At 34.3% G+C, this 21,600-nt stretch overlaps 4 protein-coding genes and 1 non-coding gene across 6 annotated transcripts; all 5 read right to left on the bottom strand.

Annotated features, from left to right (window-relative positions):
• Positions 1-109: 109 nt before the first annotated feature.
• LOC102616577 (uncharacterized) lies at positions 110-4,505 on the bottom strand. Of its 2 annotated transcripts, XM_006475560.4 has the most exons (6): positions 3,860-4,505; positions 3,610-3,742; positions 3,305-3,408; positions 2,281-2,425; positions 2,056-2,196; positions 110-1,903 (listed from the first exon to the last, which is right to left on the bottom strand). In XM_006475560.4, the coding sequence occupies exons 1-6, from the start codon at positions 3,898-3,900 to the stop codon at positions 479-481; spliced, it is 1,989 nt and encodes a 662-aa protein (XP_006475623.1). In that variant the 5' UTR covers positions 3,901-4,505; the 3' UTR covers positions 110-478. The 2 variants fall into 2 exon arrangements, with proteins under 2 accessions (XP_006475623.1, XP_024953172.1); XM_025097404.2 differs by lacking the exons at positions 3,305-3,408; positions 3,610-3,742; positions 3,860-4,505 and adding an exon at positions 2,552-3,283.
• Positions 4,506-7,219: 2,714 nt separating this feature from the next.
• LOC102616010 (uncharacterized) lies at positions 7,220-8,676 on the bottom strand. The gene is made up of 2 exons (XM_006475558.4): positions 8,328-8,676; positions 7,220-7,634 (listed from the first exon to the last, which is right to left on the bottom strand). Exons 1-2 carry the CDS (start codon positions 8,631-8,633, stop codon positions 7,434-7,436), a joined length of 507 nt encoding a protein of 168 aa, XP_006475621.1. The 5' UTR covers positions 8,634-8,676; the 3' UTR covers positions 7,220-7,433.
• A 289-nt stretch (positions 8,677-8,965) lies between these two features.
• On the bottom strand, positions 8,966-11,578 carry LOC102615715 (uncharacterized). The gene is made up of 7 exons (XM_025097731.2): positions 11,395-11,578; positions 11,252-11,321; positions 11,046-11,151; positions 10,564-10,662; positions 10,352-10,483; positions 10,138-10,284; positions 8,966-10,029 (listed from the first exon to the last, which is right to left on the bottom strand). Exons 1-7 carry the CDS (start codon positions 11,528-11,530, stop codon positions 9,067-9,069), a joined length of 1,653 nt encoding a protein of 550 aa, XP_024953499.1. The 5' UTR covers positions 11,531-11,578; the 3' UTR covers positions 8,966-9,066.
• A 77-nt stretch (positions 11,579-11,655) lies between these two features.
• TRNAL-AAG (transfer RNA leucine (anticodon AAG)) lies at positions 11,656-11,736 on the bottom strand. The gene has a single exon. It is a non-coding gene; the product is annotated as a tRNA-Leu (tRNA).
• Positions 11,737-13,333: 1,597 nt separating this feature from the next.
• LOC107176668 (L10-interacting MYB domain-containing protein-like) lies at positions 13,334-13,936 on the bottom strand. Its single transcript, XM_015529485.1, has one exon. It carries the CDS (start codon positions 13,934-13,936, stop codon positions 13,334-13,336), a length of 603 nt encoding a protein of 200 aa, XP_015384971.1.
• Between the last annotated feature and the right edge of the window lie 7,664 nt (positions 13,937-21,600).

Genomic DNA, 21,600 nt, shown 5'->3' with positions numbered 1-21,600 from the left:
GACAAAATCCATGCCTGAACATTTTCATGGCAAAGTTCATCGCCATTCTTTGTGGCTAATGTCGGCACATAAATTTTATAACTAAAAAATGGTTAACGTAATAGAACCATTACAGAACAAATTTACTGTAAGTAACTGCTTTTAGAAAATAGAACCACAACACAGTAGACACAGCCTTCTCAATTCTTTGTATCAAGTTACACTCAACATTACAACTTTTACAATCTGCTATTGATGCAAATCTAAGAGCACCAAAAGAATACCGTCAGTGCACATGCACATAAGGACTTTAATCCTATGACTGCTAATTCAAAGGGACAAACTTGTGGGAGCACTCACTTACTGTTGATGGAGGTCAGCGCCTGCCTCCATTCTTCTTTCAAACTCAGCACCAGACCCAACTCAGGGAAATGAAAGCAAGAAGATTACTTTGACGATATCATACCAATGAGTAGACGGAAAATAATTGCTTGGTGGTTTACCTCCCTTTCAGTGCTGCAAAGCGGGCAGCCAAATCATCATAATCTGGTAATTTTGGGTGCACATGTCGAGCTTCATTCAACCTATCTGGTTGAAAGGATGCAGCACGAGCAAACACTTTGGTTGTCTTTGGAGTTGCTTGTTCTTTGGGAAGGGAAATTGATCTGGCAGGAGCAGGAACTATCTCTGACATCTCATCAGGAACATCTCTATCTAGAGTCTGAGGCGCTTCACCTGCATTGTTGACCCCATGATGTGCATGATGACTTTTGGACTTTCTTTTCAACAGTCCCGGCTCATATGTCGATGGTTTCATACTGTAGTACATCAAGAGCTTGTCCATTTTCCTTTCCTCTTCATCGTTCTCACACCGGTCATCATCAAACAAGATTTGTAGGCCTTGTCGGGAATCATCCCTTCTCCTGCTTCTTGATCTTCTTTTTACAACTTCCACATCTCCAACACTGCCAACATCATCATTACCAGATGCTGATTTATGGTGTCTCCTCCTGACTGATCTAGGTTTTGGTATAGGATTCCCAGCATCGTCATACTTATAGTGGCGATATTTTTCAACAGCATGGCCATCAACCCTTTTGGTTCCAACAATCTCCCTCTCATGCTCATGAAGATCGGATCCTAACTGCTTCTGTGATCTATCAGCAGAATTAGCTCTAATATGCACTGAAGGATCTTTAGGAACTTCATTATCATCAAAACCAAGATGTGAGGATCCTAAATTGGCTCCATGTTTTCTGTCCTTTGATTTGATAGAACTATCTTTTGATTTCACATAAGGTGGGGGGAGTGCATTATTGCAGTAGGATTTAAACTTCGTTATTTCTTCCTCCTGCACTTTCCTTAAATTTGAATTCTTGTGTTGGCCACCACAGCTGTAAGAGTCAAGTGGGTCATTTCCATCACTCTTAACATGCTGCCCCATATAACTAGGAGAAATAAAGGGCTTCTCATAAGGTGAACTGTCCTTGCCTTCTCTCTTAGGTACAGCATTCTCCCTACCACCATGCGGCTTGAGTGTACCGTCAATGGACTCCATTCTTTTCCCATGAGTTGAACTGCTGCCTCTGACCGTTTTTAGGACAGCGTCCTTCTCTCCATTCCAATCTTTATCGCCAATGATGCCTTGCTTTCCTTGGAGTGAAATATCATCCATTTTTGGCTTGCTTTCTTCTCTGCCATTGAGTGGCTTGAATCCATTGCTTGAGGATGCCAATCTGGGCTGAAAGCTAGGCTCAATTCTAACTGCGGCATTATCCTCTCTACCAATGTGTGATCTGTGCCCATCAATCCTATCTTTATATGAAACATCATGATTGTCTTCATTTGGTATGGTGTCCTTGGCATTGATTGACTTGTATTTATCATTAGAGACACTAAAATAACCACAATCTCTAGGTTGGTCCTGCAAAAACATTCACCAATCGCAAATACCTTAGGAACAGTTTCTCAAATAAGGCAAAAACCATTAAAAGAATTTAACCGTTTTCTCTATCTACTTTCTAATTCTAACTCATAATGATGTCAATCATGAAAGGGAAATAAAGAGGCGCATACCTGGACAGATGCAGAGGGTTTTGACATCCTTTGTTGAAAAGCTTGGGAGTCCCATCTGATGGAATACTCTGATGCAATATCTTGCATTAACTGAATCTTTTTATCCATTGTAGCTGGCTTGGAAGATAATTTCTCCACAAACTATTAATGAGACTTAAGATGTCAGTTATAGAAAATGAGGTTGTAGATTTATAAAGTCATAGATGTAGATCTACAGAAAACTACCTCCATATTCGCAAAGTGTTCCAAGGAATTTCCGTATTTCTCATAGAATATATGCCTAAGGTCACGCAACTCTGGCAGATCAGAAAATCTTGCAGCAGCAAACATCAGGGACGATACAACCTCTCTGCAGTCCATGGGGCAAGCACTGTAAAGGCAACCATGAAATTAGCAATTTTTCAATAAAATCTACAAAGTTAAAAAGTGTTTCAGTTTGAAATACAAAGAAAAACGTCAAAGAATAAAATGAAGCCAGAACCAAGCAAATTCTCACAAGTTTAACTCCACTCCATTAGTGCATCTTCCAAGGATAAAACCATCAACAGGAAAAACACATAATCATAAGATCACATCATGTGCTATTACCCTCCCGGCTATGAAGTTTCAACCACACGCTTCAATGTTGCTTGCCATCTACCATATATTCTTAGTGGAGTTTTACAGGCATGATTTTAGCTATTGATCCTTCCAAACAGATTATAAGTGCACTTGTATTGACTCACAAACTCTAGGAACAGGAACCATTAGATTGTGAAAAGCATACGTGTGCTCAACTCTCTAGGCTCATTTTGCTGATGAACCTCTGGCAAAATTAGAGTTCTGACATGCACTTCAACAGAGCATATAATTTCTTCTCACTGATACTAAAACCCAAGGATTTTCCAACAATACTAGGAAAGAAATTCTAGCATCAATACCAGAGTCGTTAAACTGGTAATCTGGAAAATCAAACTAGGAACATCAAAAGTCACCAGTACCATAACAATTATGCAACAGAGTAAATAGAAAAAATATACCAAACTTTTAAATGGAATGCAAATTTGGTAACATGTTTCAATTATGACATAGATGACTATTAACTTGGTTAGGACTGATGTCATAAAAACCTATGCATGCATGCATATAAAACCACAACTACAATAACTGTTGCATTCTACACGACATCTTCATTCCACGAGTAAATTAAATTAGAGGCCAAACAATCTAATACTGTGCAATAATAGCAGTGGAGCCACTCCACTCGTACCTGAGTCTCTGCATAACTGAAAGACTCTTGTAAACAAAATCACAGCATTGCTCAACAAAATCATAACAAAACGAAACGTTCAGCTCAGCTAGTAGACCGTCGGCCTGTTTCATCACATTGCAAAAGCATCAACTCAACAACATTCACATCTTAAATCGATACAAAATCAAGAAAAAAAAAATCAACAAACCTAAGATCTCAAGACATTCAAGAACTGCTGAAAATGCGACTTCGTAAAACTTTAACATTTTTTTTGGAAAAAAAAAGATCACACGTAAATTAAAAAAAAATCAATAAATAATTACCCTGCCATAAGCATTAATGTCGAGTCCATTAGAGAGCAGATCAGCAATATCTTTCTTCAGAAATTTCTGAGTAGCATTTCTCTTTCTTCTTATCACATCGATCCGATTCTTTACCAATTTTATCAACGACTTACTGTAAAAAAAATCAATCATATTAAACACAATTTTTTTTTTAAAAGGAAAAAAAAGAGAAACAAATATATTATATGCATAAGAATAAAAATACAAAGAGAGAGATCAGAGCACGAACCACTTAGAGGCAAAACCTCGACCTAACAATCCGTCCAGCATCTTCGTCCTCGGTTTAGCTCGAACAGATATAGTGACCGTTGCGGTTTTCAAAATTTAAAAGAGAAATTTCAAAACGAACAGATATAGAGATAATGTGAGACGAGATCCGCCATTAACGAAATAAAAGGAGAAAATCAAGAATCAATAATACATTTTGGACATTTTTCTTTTTTGTTTTGTTGAAAAATGTTTTTCAGACACCTTTTGTGTTTAGAGGTAGCTTAACCACTGAACTCAACTAATTGATGTCTCTGTACACTGTAAATTGTACTTACCCGATAATGCCCTTGGTCCCGGTGCGAGCGAGCGAACGTGTTTTGCAACGTTGAGGAGGGTGTTTTGGGAATACAACGCATTATGATTCGGTGCGCATGAGGCGGAGTGATGGGTTTAGTTTATGGGAGATCGTGGCCGCTCGATTAGACGACAAGCTTTCGTGAGTTCGGCGGAATCTGCTGAGCTGGACCGCACCCTCTTGACTGCGATCAATTTGCTTGATGACTTTTAAATGAATTTTATTGTTATTAATTAATTTATCTTTTGGATTGGGCCAAGACAGAACGACAAGTGTTAAAATTAGAGCGCAGGACTGTTGTCTCGGTGCCCAAGTAAATTTTAACGGCCGATTTAACGGTCTTAACTACAGTTGGTCCACTTCTATTTCAAAAAAAAAAAGTTTATAAATTATCATTAAATTTAAAGGAAATATCAAACGAAAATAAAATAAGGAAAAAAAATATAAAAAAAAAAGTAGTAAAGCACTGGTCTTGCTCCGTCATCATCAAATTCCTAATTTCTTCTAAATGCGTAAGTCCAAAGGAAAGAGAAACCCGCAAGTTATTTCCAAGTCTTGACAGTCGGTTGACAAAATTATTTTTCACTCAAACAAAATCCATGAAGCAAAGGGACAATTCGACGTCGGCTTGAATTTGTTTTGTCCTAAGTTACAACCAATCATCTAGAGCTCAATTTTTTATTTTATTTTTAATGTTTTATCATCGAAAGAAGAATAAAATGGTAAGGAAAAGTAATGCTATTTTATTAGGATTGGTTTCGCATTAAATTTGAACAAAAAGTTAAAAGAGAGAAAAAGACGATGGCACGCATGTGTTATAAACTAAAATTGATTTTAGAGGGTTGTTTATTTATTTATTAATTAATCGGTTGTGGCAGCGTCCACCATCTTATCCCCGGGCCAGAACGTGCCAAAGGAAAAATATTCACGCAAGAAAGTGAATAAAATTGTGAAAATGTCTAATTAGTTTAGATTTTTCTAAGAGTCTAAGATAGCTTAAATATGTTAAATTATAAAAGATTGAAGGAAAAAGATTGGAGACAGAGGTTTACATACAGGGTATCTTGTAAGGTCATTGTTGTTCATGTTATGGTAAGCGATGTTACAACAACACATTACTCTGTTAGACTCATAAGTTTAATAATCTTCACATGAAGTTACGAAATCATGTCACGTGTGTCATCAAAATGTTATTAGCGGTTAAAAAGGAAAATTAGGGTTCTAAGAGATGAAAGTGGGAGATAATCTATTAGAGATTTAAGCACCATTCACCTAATTTTTAAACAAGAAACAAACCTTTCCCTAACGCCATGGCTCAGCAGTTTGTAATAATCAGCAGTGAATATGTTCTTTGATATGAAACATGGGTTTCATGTATGCTTATACATATTGATGACGATAAGTCTGGCTCTGAATTTACCCTTTAAAAGCTTCAGCCCTTGACTATATCCCAATAGGATCTTTCACACATAATGAAAACGTTATAACGTTTCTCATGTCAAGATATAGCAAAATCACTCGACTTTGACCAAAATTCACAAGTGCAGATAATTCTAGCTACCAAAAGCATCGCAAGAAGTTGATGAGGAAGTGGAAAAGATAATTTTCGCGACCAAGTAACTGGCGTCGAACCATTCTCTCCAAGAAGATATTATGAGGTAGAAGTTCACTGTAGTAAAGTATTGTCGTGACTGAAACTACCGGCTCATCTACTATCGACGTTACTAGCCTCACCACCGACCGGAACATCAATGGCGTCAGCGACTGCAAACGAAATACGCACTGCTTTATTAGCGAATCAAATTAGACAGCTAGCAAATGAAGCTGATAAAATGTATTGAAGAGTCATCACACAAACGAATGCATGTACGTACCATGGCTGATGGCTCTGCTTTGGGTGAACTGAATTTAAGACCGAGAAATGTGTAGGAGATGTAATTCTTTCTTTTACCTGAAGCAGCCTACCAATGCCAATCTCCACCTGACTGTCAGACCTAACCGTCCATGCAAGTCTTACAACACGCTAGCTACTAGCTAACATTGTGTACGTTGCTTCTTTCTTTCTTTGCCTGAAATGTTTCTTTTCAATATTTCTAGAAACAGATGATTTTTAGCTAGACTTAATATATTACTTAACAATTATCTTATATCCGTATTGGCTATTCATCATTTGAATGTTAGTTTACTTTAATTAACCTTTCTTCCATTGAAATTTGAAAAAGAAATGATCAAAACTTTGCTCAGTCGTCTCTTAGTTGAATAATCGAAATAGGTTACAGTTTGCTCTAAACATAGTGACCGCACGGATACCAATTAGTCTCATCTGAAGCAGGGGGCAGGCACTTTAGAGAGCAGAAAGAGAATATCCATTAGATGCTTAATTTATTGCTACGCTGTGGGCAAATAAGACTCTGGCTAGCAAATGCTTCTAGCGGGCTCCATGTGCCACCTTATAAGAAAATGGAATTTACTCATGCAACAAATTGGTGCGACCAACAATAATCTTGCTGTTAATAGATGAACACTCAAGACGAAGTTGACATAATTTCATAGTTTGTCTGGCCAAATACAGATTCAGGAGGCAAAAACGTTAAAGGTTAATTTTGAATTATCCCTCAAGAAATGATAATTTTCAAGATAGGATAATTTTTCATTTATATTAATTTGAAAATATCTTGAAAATTATCGAGAAAAATAATTCAACGTTTACCCGGTGGTTAATAGAAACAATAGTCTCGTACTCAAGTTAATGACAGAATTATACATCATAGAATATGGAATTCTGAACTCAATAGAATTAGCTAAAAGACTGTATCATATACATTCTGAAAAGTTGAGGAATCTATAAAAGCAAGGTGGTCTTTCTAGTGTTGATAATAGAATTAGCTAAAGGACAACCAATTGACAAGAGAACAAATTAGAAGCTCTAGGGGAATAAATTATCGGGCTACATCTCATTTCAAAAATACTCGCTCAAGCAACCAATCTCATATTACTTGAAAAAGAGAATACTCTGCCAAAATGGAAATAAAAGCCTACATATAATAATCCTGCAAGAAGTTCCAAAGGAGAGATTTCAATATCCTTTCAACTGGATAAGGAGGAACATCACCTTCGACAACATTCAAGTGGCAAAAATATCGGGCCATCCCCTTTTCTACACTAAGCACACATGATGATTATTAACACACTCTCCAGCTTAGTGAACTCAAAGTATAGCCCTGCTACTGACGTAACACTACTGAGAATTGGAATTCCCTGATTCTTCCTTGTCGGGATCTTCCTTATCGGGATTTTCCTCCTCTTCCTCTTTCTTTTCTTCCTCTTCCTCGTCTTCTTCTGGAGGATCGCACGGCAATGGCGGCGGTAATGGTGTTTTCATTGGACTGAATTGGGGGAATATATCAGGTCTACGGGCAGGCTTAGGTTTCTCCCACTCCTGCCACATAGAGATAAACAGATATCATTTACCACCTCCAGCTCTTACAATTGACACATATCAAAAAATTAAATCCACTAGAAACAATTTTCAAATAACCAAACATCTAGGAAATACAATTCATATTGATAATTATTCATTTAATTCAAAACAAAAGCTAAAAAGCTTGAATCCTCTACCAAGCACTCTATAACCGAAAGCAAAGAGCACATTCAAAGCACTTTTAGATAAGATTTCAAACAAAAAAACTTCCTATTAAAGCACTTGGGTGCCTATTTTGTATAAACATCTAACAAAAATTTCCAAAAAACAATTTGAGGTAGTCATTTTAATTATATTAAAAATTTAAAAAAAGGAAGAATTTTGAAAGCAACTATCAGAAACCCCTAGACAATAAAAAAAGACGAGCAGTTTTTATCTGCAAGCTCTTTTAACGAGCCAAAAGCAATCTCAAAAACTGGAAGTTTCAATCACATGGTGCGCTTGGACAAAAATTACAGTCTCTATATGTTTATAATTCTAGTGACCAATACAGAAGATTATAAATCGAATCAGGGATAATCAAATTACATAACAACAAAACTCAAGCTTGATTAACAATATTAGAAAAATAAATCAAAAGATTAAACAAATAAATAAATACATGAATAAGAAGCTGAATCTCGAAAAGTAGAATTAAAACGAATAGCTTACGATGGGGAAGTCGAGAGGACTACGGCGAGTCAATTTCTCTTCCTCGGGAGCCATACGCACCACCTGCCTCTTCGCTCTCTGATTATATCTAATCACACGGGTAAAGCCGAACTGCGGCACCACCAGCGTCTGCGCAATCCGATTATTCGGAATCAAACGGTTTGAACTGAAATTCGGCACCGATTCCATCGAGCAGCTGCAGCTGTGGCTCGTTGAAGCCGATGACGATGTCATTTTGGCCGCGTGCGGAGGAGCAAATGCTAGGGTTTTCGATGTCGATGCCGTAGATAGACAAAACGATGCCATGAGCTCTTCGACCGCCTCTTATTACCAAACAGCACGGAAACGGAAGAGCTCGCGTTATTATTATCCGCGTGAAATGTGGGCCGTGCCGGGCCTGGATCGGTTCGGCTTTTAGCAAGCCCGCTGAGTTTGCGGACGCGATGCTTTTGGGCCCACTTTTAATGAATGGTGGGTAGCTTTAGACTTTGGGTGGATGTAAAAGGCTCGTTTTATTTTCATCACTTCATGACCAACATATAGTAAGCATTTGTTGTCTTTAGCTATGCACCATTCAGCATGCCATGAGAAATATGCTTGCAATTGTGGGAAACGAAACGAAACGAAACGAAACGAAATTATCCAAGGGGCACAAGCTATTTAGATAGAAGTGAATAAACTTGGTAATGAAAGTTAAAACACAATTCACAAAATAGAGCTGTTAGAAACTATCCCAGTTTCATGCTTTAGCTCTCCAGTTCCCCTTGCGCTTCCGTGCCAACAACTTTAACCTCAAAGCTCCATCCATTTCCTCCTCACTGTCTTCACTATCTAGAACAACTATTGCTTCAGGAATTGGTGATCCTTCTATTTTTTGTTGCTCATCACGATCTGGATTATACTGCTTGACATTACATCGGTGGTCTTGGCTCAAGGGCAAGGACATACCATCCATGGAGAGGTTCTCAGGGTGTGGAAGCTGACAGTTGTTATAGTTGTCTCCCTGCAACTGTCTCAGAGGACCAAGTGTCAGTTTTCGCCCAATCCCATTCTTTCTGTAAGAGTTTTGGGGGCTTGAGACCGGCACTTTGTGAATTGGGACAACGTTCTCCTTGTTATCCTTTTCCTGTCCCTGAGATGAGCCTTTAGATCCCAGTGAAAGCTTCTTGCCAACTGAGGATATCCTCTTACATGTTGCATCAGTTGAGACATTTCCCATTTTCTTAACACAATCCTTGTGAGGCTGTAGTTCGTTGCTATCAACAGGCAGGGAAACTGATGAAGCCCCATCTGACACATTAGAATTGGACTGGAAGAGCAATACTTGGGACTCAGCAAGCAGTTTCTTGTTATCACCATCACTTGTTGGGAAAGAGTTGATAGATGCCCTTTTCTGGTTAAACTGACTAGGCTGCTGTGAACTTGTGCTTAGGTTACCATTCATTGGATCACTGGTTTGATGAAGATGATGCTTTTGCCGACTACAGATGTCATGCTGCAGCATGGCCGACCCTGGATAATCCATGGAGATAGCTGGAGATTGATTTGCCACAAGATTCTCATTTTCATGGCCATTTCTCTCCTGAATTTGACAAGACGACTCCAGTGATAGCTTCCGCCTAGTTCCACATAGTTTCGCTTGTCTCAAATTGCATTCATCTAGAGTGTTGTTTACTTCCTTTTGTTTTCCTTTAGCTTCCATCTGTTTTCAGATACAGCAAGGTAGGTCAGCAAGAGCATTGGTAGCATCCTTTCTTGTCCTTTTAAACTCTTCTGCTATCTAAAGCAGAAATAAAAGGTTATTATGTACCTCATTCACCTCCACATCATTGCCCAGACTTTGGATTGAGCTTGAAGAATCTAGTGACAGCTTCCAATTGATAAGACAAGGCTTCTTATGAGTAGAAACAGTTTCATTTATTTCAAGTCTTGACTCCTGAGATCCTCCAATTCCTGTCTGCAGCAAGAAACTTCAGAATCAAGAAAAAGTCATATTTTAAGGAATGATATTAAGGCAAATATACCACACTTGAATATGAGCTTTGAACGCCTTGAATGTTGCAACTATTCCCACCAGTTTCTACCTTGGCATATTTCTCAGTCATAGATCTTGCTTTTAAGTCAAAAGCTTGTCTGTTATATTTGTACTCCTGGCTCTGCAACACACATAAAATATGTCAAAGGGACCTCTTCATTGACCACTGTTGCCCTGTTAATCTCTGCAGACAACACTTACCGCTTCACACATTAGACCATCATCAGGATTTGGTTCACTCAATAACAACCCAATGCTAGTAAGCACAGTTGAAATGTTCAGCGATGGTTGCCATGCCCCCTGTTTGTGAAATGAAGTGAGCCTTGTCATAAATTATAGTTATGAAAGAAATAAAAGCACAACCTCATGACTGATGATGTTACAAAAGATCAATCAAGTTTGTCATGCTAAAACAAAACGGTCCAGCACAAGAGTAGGAGTCACAGAACAGAATCTAGATGGTGAGCTGCAATAGGTTCGTTGTTCACAAAAAAATATCCCCAGATATATGAAAATTAACTGTCAAAAAAAGCATCCCAAATTATCCTAATTAAATACTCAGATACCACAAGTCACACATCAAAGATATTCTGAATGACATTGCAAAGTACCCTAAAATATGAACAAGAATTGGACCATAAATTATAATTGAATAAAGTCCTATTCACAACAATGAGACACACCTTCGGAGGAAGATTGAGAATGTCAAGGCAAATTCGACCTCCATTGTCAATGTTAGGGTGGTAAATTGGTGTGGCGAAGGTGACACTCGGAGGCTGAAAAGGGTACCTATATAAATATGCCAAAAATAAAACAATTTTCAGGAAAGGAAATCAGAAACAATCTTATCACCATTATTAAAGAAAAGATTATCACTTAATATTAACACCTTTCAGGTATTTGGATTTTGACCTCGAAAACCCCTTTAGCATATACAGTCCCCTCAGGGCCTTCAATCTCTGCAACAACAAAATTAGAAATAATTATAGTAGAAGAACAAATTTGGGTCAAAAAGAAAAGAGAGAAACTAACGCGCATGGATCGTAGACAGTGAAGAGAAGTCGGAATCGGAGGAGAGGAAGGGAAACGAAGCGCCGGGAGGCGGGTCGGTGAGGAGAAGTTTCAGCTCCTTTTGCATTCTCAGGTTCAGCCTCGCGGCTTGAGCCATTTTTGCTTACTTTCGTTTTCGCGTCGTTCGCCAATTTATTGCAATTCGAAGATTTGAGGGATTTAAAAAGGCGCGGCCTACGAAATTTATATTAAAATATTGTTTTTTTAAAAAATATGAATTTTTGTTGAGAGTGGGATTTGAACCCACGCCCTTTCGGACCAGAACCTTAATCTGGCGCCTTAGACCAACTCGGCCATCTCAACCTATGATGAATCCTACAATTTATATGGAATAATTTTTAATCATTTTTTTTTTAAAAAAAAAGAACTGATCATTATAACTAAGAGTTCAATATTGCAAATGATTAGCAATGCAGTGAGTGAAATTTGGAAGTACTGAAATTACAGTGGCGTAATTCCCATTCTTTAACAGATTCGTTTTTAAGGTTTTTTAAAAAAATAATAATTAAAAAAAAACTCAATTTAAAATTAATGATGTGTAAAAATCAATTGTTGACCAAAGTCAAGCCGAGTGATCCACTGGTCTACGGGCCAAGGTATGTACGACTGAAGGGGGACTCGAAATACCACTTTTTGGGACTTTATTTGTGGTGTAGGAGGAGTTTGGCGTGGAATAAAAAGAGTAAGGTGGCATTTTTTTTAATCTAAAATCTGAAAAAATTAGAATTAGTATAAATTTTAAATATATTTGAATGTATAAATCTGAATGATATGTGTATTTTTTTTAATCGTTAAAAATAAATATAAAGTTATTTTTTTACTTAAAAGGTCTAAAAATTAATATTTTTATAATTGTGACCCTACAAATTATAAATGTAAAATAAATACTAAACATCTCAAATAATATAAATAACATAATATATTATCATAATATAAATCATGTTTAATTGAATAAATCCTTTAATATTCTAAATCAGTACGTGTTAACCAATTTTATTGCAGTTTATAATGTTTTTACATGAAAAATATTCGTAAAAAATTATGAAGACAAATAATGCTAATTTGAAGAAAACAAAAGGATAAAATAATAATAGTTTATCGCTATATTTTCACAAGTTTTAGAAATGGGTAATAATACTAGTTAGTAAATTCTATTTAGGTGAGGATGAAAATTAATTATTTAGATAGAGATATTTTAGATGATATCTTTTAATTGTATCATTCAGACTTTTTAGATTAAAAAAACTAAAAAAAATAGCTTAATAACTTAATGACTAAAGGCTTTTTATTAAATTAAAAAAATAAACGAACTTAATGATTTAACTGATTGAAATTATGTTAATTAAATCATTAAGTAAAAAAAAAGAAAAAAAAAAACAACTCCTAAGTCTCCTAAATAAAGTCCAAGTTACAATGTTACATAACATAGCCCAATAGCCCACAACTACATTCACTTGAGAGACACACACACACACAATTCTTTTAGTATCCATTTAATCTTATTGAAATGATTACAATGTTACATAACATAGCCCAATAGACACACACACACAATTCTTGTATCATTTTGAGAGTTTGGAGCTGTTGTGTTTCTTTTCTCTACTGCATCAATGAGACGATCAAGCTACCATGACAGTTTTGCAGCACCTCCTACTTTGTTCCCTTTTACAGTCACTCTTTTACCTTTGATTCACTTACTATCATTAGACACAATATACTCATTAGAGTCAGCAGTACTCTCAACACGAAGAATTGTGTGTGTCTGTCTCTTATTGAAATGATTACAATGTTACATAACATAGCCCAGTAGACACACACACACACACACAATTCTTGTATCATTTTGAGAGTTTGGAGTTGTTGTGTTTCTTTTCTCTACTGCATTAATGAGACGATCAAACTACCTTGACAGTTTTGCAGCACCTCCTACTTTGTTCCCTTTTATATCCACTCTTTTACCTTTGATTCCCTTACTATCATTAGACACAATATACTCATAAGAGTCAACAGTACTCTCAACACGAAGAGATTCAGATGCATCATTACTCTCTAAAGGAAAACCAAATGAGGGAACCCAAACATGCTCACCCGTAGCCACAGTGTTCATGAACATTAAATTTAATTTTTTCTCCAACTCTAGATCAATACCATTTTTCTGAAATCTATTGAATTGCATATTTTCCTTTATTTTCTTTTCCCACCATTCCTCACTTGCATCAACTGTCCTCAACATATGATTCCACCCTAAATCAGTTTCCTTGCCAATCAAATTCTTCCACAATTTCCAATCAGTTCTAAGAGAATCCCATTTATTTTTCATTTGAGTTCTGTTGTAATCTAATCCAGTTTCTTTAGTGAACTCCTTAATCAAATTTTCATATCCATGGGAAGTTAAATGAGTCCCAGAACGATGTCCAATATCCACCTCTTTAATGCATAAGTCACAAAATACATCTAAAGTCTGGGGGTTCCAGGTAGCCTTACTAGTTGAGCTACTAGACATAATTTCATACACTTAAACCTAGAAAAAAAAATATTTCTTTGTCAAACAACAATATAGGAAAAATAAGAATATAGAGGTTGAGAAAATTACTAGAATCTTGTTATGGATGGTGGAAGGAAAAATAATTCGATATTAAAAAAAATGGCAAACCAGAACAAGTTACTTTACTTGTTACCTTACTTTACTTAAAATACTTTTAATCAAACACTTAGTTTACTTGAAATACTTTTCCAACAAACAATAATGATCATAGCACACGATACAAATAACTGAAATACATCTAAAGTATGAGTTTTGTCATGATACAAATAACTGAAAACTCAAATAAAAAATACAGGATTTGAGGCAAATGAACACAACCAGATAATAAAAATCATAAACTCAAACTTTGAGAAAACAACCTATACCACTCATAAGTGCATACTGTATATTACAAATTCCACAGATAAATATAAACGAAATTGAAACTTGTTAAAATATCAGGGCATGAACTCTGCTCAAATAAGTTTGAGATGGATTTTTATTAGGGGAATTTCATCAAACATGGGATGTCCGTGTCTACAAAAAGCAATTACAAAAATAAAAACTATAATAAAAATAGTGGTTACAAGCAAATAAATTACGCATGACCCATCACCCATCAATTTATTCTAAACAAAAGCCCCCAACAAATTATGAACAAAAAGGAAGAAAATGAAAAATTGCATGCAATAGAAAAAGGAGCACTAAAAAACAAACAACAAGTAAAGGAAAATGCACCACTGACAGAGGCGTATGAGAGTGGCCGGTGTTGGAATTGCGTCGATGAGAATTATCGGTGTCGAAATCGCATCAAGAACTGCTACAGTCGGAATCGTGCTGATTAAAATGGGTGTTTAGGATTTGTTTCAAAAAAAAATTGATATGAAATGAAGTTTAAAAATGAGGAGGATAAAATTGAAATTGAATAAGATGTAAGGCTAATTTAGTAATTTAACCTACGGCTGGGAAAAAAAATCTGCTGAGCTGCAAAAACTCAGTTACAAGTGTAACCGAACACTTTAGTAGTTGGGTTTTGGCAGCCGAGCTACCTTACAACACTCCCAAATGAGCTCAAGTTACAATGTTACATATCATAGCCCAATAGCCCACAACTACATAAAAGCTTCTTCTTTCACACACACACACACACAATTCTTTTAGTATCCATATAACCGCATTGAAATGATTATTAATATATCTTCCAAAATTACGTCTTAACTTTCCAGCAAGCTCTGGCTTTTGGCGTATAATCTCATTCACAAAATCAACATGCCCAAGCATACATAATTAATGGATCTTGTTGAAGCAATTCTAACGAGGTAGGCATACTCCTTTTTAATGTTGCTTCATAAAGCATACTTTTCATTGTTTCCATATCTTGTGCTATTGATCTTTGTTTACTGTGTGGGAAATTTTGCTTGCATAAATTAAAGGCCAGCAGCTTGACATTCATATATGGAGATCCTGTTGAAACAATTAAAAGAATAATCTATTTTATTCTTAATTTTTTTTTTAAACTAGTATTCCACTCAATTCTAAAACTAGATAACTTTTGACACAACTGTCATAACATAATAGGTCGTGGTATTATTGGACATTGAATTTATAACATAAAGAATAATCTATTTTATTACTGAACATTGAATTTATACTGGACAATAGCTGGCATAACATAATAGGCTGGGAATGATGGAATGTTAAAAAATTAATGCATGAGTGAATAACATTTCATCTTGCAACAAACTTCATGTGTTTTCATTTTTTTACTCTTTTATTAAATGACGTTTCATATTTCAACAATGAATCCAATTACTTGTGCAACTATTTCATTATTCCCCCTTTTTTTATGAACAATGCAGAATGAAATTCAAAAGATTATTTCTAATCATGAATCTACTTTGAGAGTGGAGTCTGAATTCGGCCAGCTGGTAGTTTGAATTATCTCATTATAATTTTGGGTAATCAGTTATATATTTGATCTAAAGATATGGATAATAACGAAGAGGAGTTTGACCAGCTTGTTTGTGTAACATCTGTTTTGATGCATCATTATTATTTGATGTTTATCCATAAAGAGCCTTGTATGAATTCTACTCAAACAAGGCATAAATGGTTGATAGAAATACTTGGTGGAAATGTAAGCAGGTGCTTTAACATGTTTCGAATTAACAGTGATGTATTTTTAAGATTATACACCGACTTAAAAGGTAATTATGGGTTAAAGAGTTCAAGGAGAACATGTGGCCTTGAGATGTTAGGAATGTTTTTGTATACAATAGGGCAAAGTGTAGGAAATCGGTCAACAATGGAGTGGTTCCAACATTCTAGTGAGACTGTGAGTAGATATTTTGACAAGGTATTAGATAGTGTGTGTTGTATGTCTGTAGATTTGATAAAATCGTTGGATCCTAACTTTATTACCACTCCCAAAGAGATATATGAAGATTTAAAATGGGTAATTTTTATTTTCCTCCCTTGAGCTTTAGGTCTTTTGCACTTAGATGGCCAAAATTCATTTATTAGTAAAAACCCCCTTATGGAATGCAAACAGTAGATCTCATATGGTTAGTTATGGGCAATTTAGTAATTTAATTTGACAAGCATAACTTTTACACATTTTGGTTGACATGAGCCCAGTGAATTGTCAAATCATTGTGAAAAAATCGTGTCTTGTGATCATTCATATAAATAAAAAATTGTAAAAAAATAAAAGCTTAAAACTTTTTCTCTTTTCTCTGAAACTAAATGTTTCTTTTTCATGAAGCTCAGACGAAAGCTCTGTTGAGAAGGTAAAAATTTTTTAATTTCTAGCAAAGCAGTATTTATTACTTGTGTGAAGTGAAGAAGAAACACCAAATCTGTATTATGTCCCGCTCTGAATTTCGCCGATGCTCGAAAGATTTGAATTGCTATGTTGAAATTAATAATAGGTTAGTTTTGAATAAATTTTTTTTTTTGGGCTCCATTTAGAGCGTATTGATATTATGGTGAGTTGTTTGTAAATGTCAAGTTTGTGCTTCATTCTTTGTTCATTGACACATCTTTGATAATGTTTATGGAACTATGAAATATAAAATCGAGAATAAATTTTCCAATGTCATTTTGGGTATTTTGCAAGCATATGGTTTCAGGTTATGTTACGGTAGATTATGCATTTGATTTATGCCCTGTAATATTCATGATGTACTTTTTAAAGTGAGTTTTAATAGGCCTGAAATATGTATGAAAGTATAAATAATTTTTTTTTTGTTTGTCTTAATGACAGTTATACATAGCTAAAAAACTGAAGTTTAAAACACTTGATCATTATTTTTAATTGCATAATGTAATATATGCCTCAATAGTCGTTAATTAGATAATTGATAAAATTTTATTTCGAGAACTTGAAATGTTTCCATTTAGAATGATTAGTCTCTTTAAGTTGGTTAGATGTTGTTGAATATGTATAGTCTTGTTATGTACTAAATTTGTTGGCATCAAATAGATGATATGCTGCATTTTTGTATTACTACCAGTCAACTACATTTTGCATTTTCTATTTGCTAAATTTTAGCTTTTTCTTTAACATTAATAGCATTTATTTATGTTGTTTTATTGCATTTGAAGGGGTATAATGGTAATATTGTGGTTGTTATAGTTTTCACGCCAAATGTATAGCATGTTCAGTCTGAAAATCTAATTGGGGGTATTTCAGTCTTTTTGAATTCAATTAACAGTCAACTACAAAATTAACTGACGGTAGGGGGGTCTTTACTAATAAATGGATCTTGGCCATCTAAGTGCAAAAAGTCCAAAGCTCAGAGGAGGAAAGTAAAAATTACCCGATTTAAAATATATGCCTTACTTTAAGATAATTGATAAAACTAATTTAATTTATTATTTTTATTTTACAAACCTAACCACTTCATAAAATAGTTAATGTATATATGCTTGTGATACTCTCAAGATTGTATTGGTGCTATTGATGGTGTTCATATACTTACCTCAATATCTTCGGAGGATCAAATTCCATTTATAGGTAGAAAAGGGACACCAACTCAGAATGTAATGGCTGTATGTAGCTTTGATATGCAATTCATATTTGCAGTGGCTGGTTGGGAAGGCAGTGCCCATGATGCAAGGGTATTTCAAACAACTATTACGAATCTTGCATTCAATTTTCCAAACCCTCCTCCAAGTTTGTGTTTCTAATTTTTTTTTATATACTTATTCAATTGATTAGATTGTGTTATTTATTTTTGTTATTTATTTTTATTTTTAGGAAAATATTATTTCGTAGAGGTAGCCAACCAATGGGTTATAAAGAATTATTCAACTACAATCACTCTTCCTTGAGAAGTGTTATTGAGCGTACTTTTGGGGTTTAGAAGAATACATGGAAGATTTTATGAAATACGCTAAGCTATCCATTCAAGAAGCAGGTGAAAAAAGTTATTGCTACCATGGCCTTACATAATTATATTAGAAGATATTCACAAAATCATGATCATTTTGATGAAATAATGGATGAGTCAAGTCATAGTATTAGTGAAAGTTATGAAACAATTGATGATACAGCTCAAGATATAATAATCTTGAGAGATGGCATTGCTGCGAGTTTAATGGAGGTACAACAATAGAAATATTTATACGAATTTTGTAATTAATTACATTTTAATTTGATTATGTTTTATTGTATGAATTTGTAAAATTTAAAGCTTGATTTGTAAAGTTTATTGGTATGCGATGTCAAATGCATGTAAATTAATTTTCTATAATTTATTTAAGGTAAACGTTGTGACTACTGTATTTTCAAGGTATTTTATTCTATTGGTGAACACTATGAGACAGTCAAAATTTATTAATTTTTATTGATTAAATTTAATGTTCAGGCTATTAGTATAAGAAATTTCACAATAAAATAAAAAGATTGTGTAATTTTCAAGGTATGTTATTATCACATTTTAATTTTAATTTGTACAATAATAAATTGTAATTTTATGTCAATATAATAATTCGAAGTATGAAAAATAATTTGATTTGTTAACAATTAAAAATAATGTTATTTAAAATTAATTATTACAAATATTCATCCACTCTACAACTATTAAAATTTACCAAACACCATCAGTAGCTGCAGCTTAAAAATTACAACACTTTTACCAAACACCATCAGCAGCTTAAAAGGTACAGCACCTTTACCAAACACCATCACCTTCCACTCCATAGTTATAGTTTTTACTCCACAGCAGCTGTAACTTAAAAGCTATAGCACCTCACTTTCAAATACACCATTTAGCTCGTACATAAAAATAATGTAACTTGAGCTAAAAATAGAACAAAGTTAAAATAACCATTATTATCACATATCTAATCTCCTCTTAAAACCCCTATTTCATGTTTACACTTTTACCCTCAATTGTAATTACATAAAGAAGAAGTATAAACAAAAGTACAATCTATTTTATCGTTCCACCATTCTTTTGACAACTTAATTGCTTGTTGTTTTCACATAAAATACAAATAAAATAAAAATTAGTAAATAAAACCAGTAAGAGAAATTCATAGTAATTTCTTAGAATTAACCATTATACCACTATTTTAAAATTTAGATGTATGGATGGAGTTTTAGAGAAAAGATCAAATAGGTGTCCTACTCATTACGTGAATCGTAGGGGTAACATTGTTATTTCCCTTTTATTTTAAGAATCACTAATTAAAGGAAAAATGGTACTTTATAAGTAAACTAATAAATCAACTAATGAAAGTGATCAACATGTCGTAGGTTCTTATTTTTAAAAAGTTCATGTCGTGAAGTGTTACCTTATAGTGATTCATGAAGTGATTTATTATTTTGCAATACTTGCCGTAGTGAAAGAATTACAAATTTAAGTTTCGTTGGATGAAAACATAATTTTACCCCAACAACGTTAGTGTGACATCATCATTAGATCAACAACAATGACATAAATATAGTAAACTGCAACTTTTATAAAGTTAATATAGTGAAGTGTTATCTTTTCAATAATTTGTGTAGTGGTTTATTATTTCGCAATATTTTACGTAATGAAAATATAATAACTGATAACTCTATAAAATGAGAGTTATCATGACACTTTTAGACTTAAATCAATATTGTTTAGAGAGTAAATGATGTGTTTCTATTGCATTTTTGTTACATTTTGCATAAACATTCATTTTAGTTTAGTTTTAATAAATTTTGTTTGATTTAGAATAATTCGTGCTTAGATTGTGTGCATAATTGTAGGTGTCCAAAAGCTTGTATTTCAAGGAAGGAATGCTAATGCAATAAGCTTACAAAAATGAAGAAAGAACATGGCTACAAAAGAATTGAAACAAATCTGGAACAATGTAGTTGCTGTAGCAATCCTGGAACAACGACATAGAAAATTTAGCGTGGGATACTTGCAGAATCGCGATCTATAGTTTTTTAATTTGACGTATGCGCGCCCTAGGTTTCCGTTTACCTTAATTTTCAATTATAAAAGGAGCACGTATTATATGGAAGGGAGGCCGGGAATTAACATCAAAGAAATCAAGAGAAAAATGAGGAAGAAGCAGAATTCAAGAGAGAACAAGTTTGTACCATTGAAGAAATCTGCAGAACTATTTGGATTCAATTTTCATCATTCTTTACTTGTCTCCTTACTTATTCTCTGATTGAAACGATGTATTTCATGGCTGATATTTTGCTATTAGTTTTTCTTTTACAAGTTATGAACTAAATTTGATTGTAGTTGAGTGACAAACAATTTTAATGGGTTATTGACTGTTCTTATGAGTTGCTGCAAGATTACTGTAGCATTTTGCTCTAATAGCTTATATTACAATCATTATTTCGGTTGATCTCCCATTTAATGGTTCAAGTTAAGAGAGAGCCGCAAAAGAGCTTGTCTTAGTGAAAATTATTAAAGTAATACTTGATCTTAATTTAAGTTTCCTGGATTGAGTTTAACTTGAGTCCCAAAAGGGCCACACTTGAGTTAAGATTTGTGAAGACTAGATATAAGGATTCACCTTGTAGGGTAGAGAGAGTGTATGTTCATAATGTCATATCTTAGGTGAAATAACAACTGGTCATTGTTAAGTTGCATAAGGGTATGAGAAGTCCAACAAGCGACAGTTGAGGATGCAAAATAATTATGCCCAGTGCTGTAGGAATTGTTGCAGCAACTGGTGCTAGTTTGTACAAAACAGTCAGCTCATGAAGAGAGTTTGATCATTCAACTACCTTATTCTTATTAAATTCTTTTTGCGCAATTAATCTAATTTACTTTATTACTGCAGTTATTTTATTATAGTGTTAATTTCATTAGTTAATCAACTTTAATTAGATTTTTCTTTAGATAGAAGGAAGTTTGCACTATCATGATTGCTGTAGCATTTCTAGTAACATCAATCCATGTGGAGACGATCTTGAATATTTATCACTTTATTACTTGTTGTGTACACTTGCACATTGACATCAATAGCAATTGAGTTAAAATATCCAACAATAACCCTAAGAAAAAAAATTTGAACATGTCTATAACTATCTTAACTTGATATCTAAACATGGCATAAACGTTATTTTACTGTAAACATGCTTATTTTATCGAAGTGATTATTCTATTATGATAAGTGCAATTTTTACCTAAATTCTG

Source organism: Citrus sinensis, chromosome 1 (assembly GCF_022201045.2).
Source record: "Citrus sinensis cultivar Valencia sweet orange chromosome 1, DVS_A1.0, whole genome shotgun sequence".
Taxonomy (NCBI): domain Eukaryota; kingdom Viridiplantae; phylum Streptophyta; class Magnoliopsida; order Sapindales; family Rutaceae; genus Citrus; species Citrus sinensis.
This window is presented reverse-complemented; position numbering and strand designations above follow the sequence as displayed.